Raw genomic sequence first — 6134 nt, 5'->3', positions numbered from 1 at the left:
TGTTATAACAGAAGAAAAAACAAGACAAACCTATGACTAAGTCCTTTATTTTAAGAATCTTGAAAGATTTCTTCGGCGTTCTTCCTGCCGTTAAAATTTCTAGCATAATTATTTGTAATTATTCTTTCCAGAGTCCTTCTACTGATCTGAGAAACAGTTGTGCCACCTGATATGCTTAAAGTATTAACCTATCAAACAATGATGATAACACAGAACAACATGGTTCAGCTTCTTGAAGGCCATAGGTCATTTTCGACGTAATTTTTGATGCTGAATCCGAATCCGGCCACAGAATTGCTCTATCACGTCAGGATTTTGAGATATTCTAACCTAAAAGTGCAAAAAATGCTGTTTTACGGTGTTTTTGACGATCTATAATATTGTCATCATTCTAGGATCGTTTCTCAACATATTTTTTCCAAAAAGTACTAAAAAAGATCTTCCAAAAGAATTTTCGTTTACCCCGATATCTTGTTTTTTCGCTGAGATATGTCAATTTGAATTTTTAAAAACTTTGACTCGCGTAAGTGCAGTGTACATACTTCAGCTCCAGAACCCTCTGAAGCAAGTATTTTTAAGGGAGTCTATAATTCAGGAGAATTTGTATTTAGAGGGTTTTCGAGGTAGCTGATCGGGAAATCACAGTCTACAAAAATTCAAGGTGACGGATCCAAGACGGCGGATAAAGTTACAAAAAATGATACGAATGAAATGAAATCGCGTATGTGGGCGTAGACACATGAATCTATCCATCCGTAAACATTAGATCTGAATTCGTATAGACTACATTCATGAGCAGAGTTCGGACTTCGGTGTCGCTATCCCCACTCGAGGCGCCCGAGCGCCGCGAGAGACAGATGACTCATCTGCCTATAGGCTGCTCCACCGACGTAGTCGGCACTGTCTCTTGCGGCGCTCGGGCGTCTCGAGTGGAGATAGCGGCACCAAAATCCGAACTTTGCTCATAAGCCTTGTGCCCATTGTAACATAGACTTTGAACCTTCGAGCCCAAAATCATAGATCATAGATCATAGATTTCCTTTAAAAAAGAATTGAATTGGAAGTTCACAATTTCATTCTATAGCTACAATTTTCATGCTTATAAAGCACCATGTCCTCAAGAATTTGTGTGAATCATCCAGATAAATTCTGCTACGTTTGCGGGAGGTATACCATCGGAAAACAAAGTCGTAACATTACAAATTAGATAGGAGAAGCTTACAATGATTACTTCAATATGAAAATTACAAATTAAGATAAGTCGTAGGTCCCTCACAAAGTTTGTAATGTCTGTTGTGCAACATTAACGCATTAGAAAAAAAGAGATAAACCTGTTGCTATGCCGTTCAGCATCCCGATGATATGGCGCGAACCTGTCAGTCATGACGACTGCTATTTCTGCCTAAGTCAAATACATGGTTTTAATACTAAGAATAAAGGATCCATTCACTATCCTGAAGTGTCTTCGGTTACAAAACCAATTCCGGTCACACTTTCTGACAGTATTCCGATTCCGTCAACATTAAATGACAATCCTGCAGAAAATAGTGATTTTGAATGCCAAGATCCTGAACAAGATGATTCATTCACGTACTGTACAGATAAAACCCCGAAGTTATTCGATCAGCTTCAACTAAATGATCTAGTCAGAGACTTAGATCTTTCTAAAGAGAAGTCCGAACTATTGGGTTCTAGATTACAGGAAATGAATCTTCTGGCTCCAGAAACAGGTTTCGCTTGGTACAGACATAGGGAACTTGAGTTTCTTCAGTTTTTTTCTGAAACAAATGATTTAGTATATTGCAATAATGTGGATGGTTTAATGGAAAAACTTGGCTTAGAGTATCATGCTTCTGAGTGGCGGTTTTTTATCGACTCTGCTAAGAGAAGTTTAAAAGGCGTCTTTTTACATAATGGTAACTAATACGCATCAATCCCTATTGCTCATTCGGTACACTTAAGCGAGTCTTATGGAAATCTGGAAAAGGTTCTGGTCGCAGTTAAGTATGAGCAGCATCAGTGGAAGCTGTGTGGTGATCTTAAAGTATTAACCATGCTTCTTGGACAACAATCTGGATATACCAAATATCCTTGTTTTATTTGTCAGTGGGACAGTCGAGCAAGAGAACGGCATTGGGAACAAAAGGATTGGCCTTTAAGACAATCTCTTGATCCAGGATCACACAACGTGATTAATGAACCTTTAGTAGATCCCAAAAACGTTCTTCTTCCTCCACTGCATATCAAATTAGGTTTGATGAAGCAGTTTGTGAAGGCTTTGAATAAAGAGGGTCAGTGTTTCAAACATCTCCAGAAAGTGTTCCCATTTTTGTCTGAAGCAAAAATAAAGGAAGGCGTTTTTGTTGGACCTGATATAAGAATCCTGATGAAAACAACAGACTTCGAGGAAGTAATGACAAAGGATGAAAAATCGGCATGGACGAGTTTTAAGAAAGTTATTGATGGTTTTTTGGGAAATAACAAAGCGGATAACTATAAGGAACTTGTCGGAAACGTGTTGAACGACTTCAGACACTTAGGTTGCAATATGAGCTTGAAGGTCCATTTTCTGAATTCGCACATAGATGTATTTCCTGAAAACCTTGGAGATGTCAGTGAAGAACAGGGAGAGAGATTCCACCAAGACATTAAAGAAATGGAACGTAGATATCAAGGGCGGTGGAGAGCAACTATGTTGGCCGACTACTGTTGGTGTCTACAGCGTGATGAAGTGAATGCAAATCATAAGAGGCGTTCTGGTACTCGAAGTCTACAAGAGAAGAAGAAAAGATATCGCAAATCATGAAAACTGACAGATATATAGTGTGAAAGGGACCATAAATACGAAAAATTGTTACGACACACACACGCACGCACACACACACACAATAGAGACGGTTTGGAGTCAAAAAATACCTCGGAAGTGACGAGCCGAGGGGTCCCTCTTGATTGTAAAACACACACACACAGTGAGGAGGGTTTGGAGTCATAAAATACTACGGGAGTGACGAACCGTGGGGTCCTTATCTCTGCTGACATATCTCAACGAAAAAACAAAATATCGGGGTAAACGGAAATTCTTTTGGAAGATCTTTTTTAGTGCTTTTTGGAAAAAATATGTTGAGAAACGATCCTAGAATGATGACAATACTATAGATCGTCAAAAACACTGTAAAACAGCATTTTTTGCACTTTTAGGTTAGAATATCTCAAAATCCTGACGTGATAGAGCAATTCTGTAGCCGGATTCGGATTCAGCGTCAAAAATTTCGTCGAAAATGACCTATAGCCTTCAAGAAGCCTTCAGCACCCCCTCATTTGCAGGCCTGTGTAATTAATGTGTTAGTTTTATATGAAAAACATAAAGCAATAAAAAAAGATAATCACAATACAAAAGAAAGAATTTCAAATTGTAGTGTTAGAATTTCAGTGTTCGAAACATAAAGTTTAACTTTAACACTATTTGACACTGATAAATAGATCAAATAAAGAGGACAACAGAAATAACAATTACCATGTACTCAAAATTTGTATTAGTATCCAAAAACCTTTCGAATTCTTCCAAATTTTCATCACTGTCAACTGGAAGTTTGGGAACACCTTCCATATGAGATACTTTCGATAGTCGGAAGTGTACTATAAGTTGCTTCACCATTGGAAGAAGTATATTCATTGAGTTTTCTAATGCTCCTAATTTTGTAATAATAACACGAAACAAATCTGAAAAGAACATGTAACGTTTAGACAAATAAAAGTATTGAAAAAAATAACAAAATCTAACTTAGTTTGTTCGCAATCGATGCTAATCGGTGCTATTATGATTTTGTAAATATAAAAAAATCCTGTCAAAACCGTACCTGATGAGTGCCTAAGTGAAGTATTTAATGGAATGTCATGTAAGCGCTGTGAAGACTCAGTTCCTCTTGATGAGGAACTTTTCGAACTTAGTACAATATTACAAGGTGAACGTCTTGGAGATGAACGTCTTGAAAATAAGCATGATGGAGAAGAAATTGTTTTTGACGAAGGTGTACACGTCTTATATTTTGATATAATGCATATTTATTATCTATTAAGAATTTTATTTATTGAAACAATTTATCTGCTTTATTATTTAATTTGTCTTGCTTTCTTTACAATATCATATGATATTATTATGTCCGAAGTCTGCCCGAACACGTAACAATATTTACCCAGATAGCAAAATCTGAGCAAACAAATTTCGAGCAGTGCTTGCTACAAACTTTTGATACCAGAAAGGCAACAAATTTGAAGCAAGATCTGTTTTCTGGAATTATGTTGTCAAATTGCTGCCAGAAGTGTGACAGAGTCTGCTGTCAAGCAACACGAGCAGATTTACGGCAAAAACCGCGCAAAGCCTGCGCTTATACCTGGCAACAGATTGGCGCCAGAAACCGAGCAGGGTCTGCGTGCAAAACTTGAGAGCAGATTGATAGCAAACACTGAGCAGACGTTGCACCCAATCAGCTGTTTAAATGGCTTTTATATATGATCTATTATTGTATATTGCTATATTAATAGTTTTGTTTATTCTGAAGAAGGAATGTGGAAAAAAATTACATAATTCGATAAAATTTATATTTCATTAATTTAATTTTATTAATTAAATAATATTAATGTTATTTATACAATTTATATAAGATTAAAATCAATCTGCTCTCAATCTAATAGTTTTAGAAGACGTCTTACCGGTAAAAAATGTTACATGTATATCCATGCAGAATTTAATATACTTGTACAAGATTATACCCCTAACAGCACATGAAGATACTGACAAGTCACACTACCCAAGTGCCACTCGCCGATTTTCTTGAAACTTTGCACACACGTAGTACATCGAAAAACATTAGACACATGTCTTTTTATTTGTGCTAACAACGCATTTTAAGGTTATAAAACGCATTCGAAAATTTAACACTCTATAGCACAATGGTAACTAACGCTACTCCTGAGCGTTATTCTCTTACAGCTTTTACGACATTATTCTATTATGATTTCATTGTTTGAATGTTTGGCATTAATTTTACGAGATTCGGAATGGGAGATTCAAAATCGCGGACCGAAATCGCAGAATTTTCAAAATTTTTATTCACAGTCAGTTTCGAAGAAGTGTTTTAGACCCGTGATTACGATTTTGGTAACAGTTATATCAATCTAGAGGTGGAGGATGAAAAATGACACATTCAATATGGTGCATCCAAAATGGCGGACCCAAATTCCAATTGTTTTAAATTAGTTTCAAAGACCATTTTTGTGGTGGTTTTCGAGGTCACTGTTTACAATGTTAATAGTAGTTTGACAATATTTCAAATGACGGAAACAAACAAATCAAGTTAACGAAATTTTAAGCAATTTAATCTGCTGAAGACAGGTTTATGAAATTTGAAATTTGAGAGTGGATTAGGCCTACCGGAGAAATCACTATAAAAAAAACGCACCGAGCTATCTACCGCTAGGTGGTGTGGAAATGATAACGTACCATTTCCTTGCTATTAAAAACACCACGCTGGAAAATTGTTTCCTCGTCGGCAATGTACGGAAAGCACAAATACATAATAGATTCTCGGCGCAGTATCATATGTCACGCGCCGCGCTTCGCGAGTCACTCGCGGTTCCCCCCTCGCCCCTCTCTTCTTGAATCCGCCTCTCGCTCTATCTCCCGAGTCCGGCCTAACGCTTTCAGCGCGTTTATTGGCTCAGACGTATATGTTAATAACTTAATAACTATTGCGAATTTCGAAAAATAGTATTTGACTTTTCTTCTCGGTTTACTCCTATCTTCCTGTACTTTCCGTCTGAGTCACTTTATTTCGGACACCCTGTGTGTATATATATATATATACACACACATATACACACTGTGTATATATATATATAATATATATATATACAGTGTGATTCAGACCATCCGTACAGCCCTTTTATTTCGGAAATAGAACATTTTAGAGAAAAATGTTTCAGACAAAAGTTGTATGGCTTCGAGGGGAACATAAGATGGTATCATTGGTTTGACCTTGAAGAGTTACTTGATGGTCACATGAAGGTCATATTCAATTTCTTAAATAGAACCTACTATTTCTCATTACATATTCTTGTAGTTTATCTCGAGAGCT

At 36.8% G+C, this 6134-nt stretch overlaps 1 protein-coding gene across 1 annotated transcript; it reads left to right on the top strand.

Annotated features, from left to right (window-relative positions):
* The first annotated feature begins 2027 nt into the window (after positions 1-2027).
* On the top strand, positions 2028-2967 carry LOC113562151. The gene is made up of 2 exons (XM_026970535.1): positions 2028-2484; positions 2578-2967. Exons 1-2 carry the CDS (start codon positions 2054-2056, stop codon positions 2804-2806), a joined length of 660 nt encoding a protein of 219 aa, XP_026826336.1. The 5' UTR covers positions 2028-2053; the 3' UTR covers positions 2807-2967.
* Positions 2968-6134: the final 3167 nt, after the last annotated feature.

This window comes from Ooceraea biroi, chromosome 6 (assembly GCF_003672135.1).
Source record: "Ooceraea biroi isolate clonal line C1 chromosome 6, Obir_v5.4, whole genome shotgun sequence".
NCBI lineage: Eukaryota > Metazoa > Arthropoda > Insecta > Hymenoptera > Formicidae > Ooceraea > Ooceraea biroi.
The sequence above is the reverse complement of the archived record's forward strand: the minus strand, read 5'-3'. Positions and strand labels throughout refer to the sequence as shown.

Coding starts and splice junctions, on each gene's coding strand:
- LOC113562151 (XM_026970535.1), top strand. CDS start 2,054: ATGCTTCTTGGACAACAATCTGGATATACCAAATATCCTTGTTTTATT. Junction 2,485..2,577: donor GGTTTTTTGGGAAATAACAA/AGCGGATAACTA, acceptor TTTTCTGAATTC/GCACATAGATGTATTTCCTG.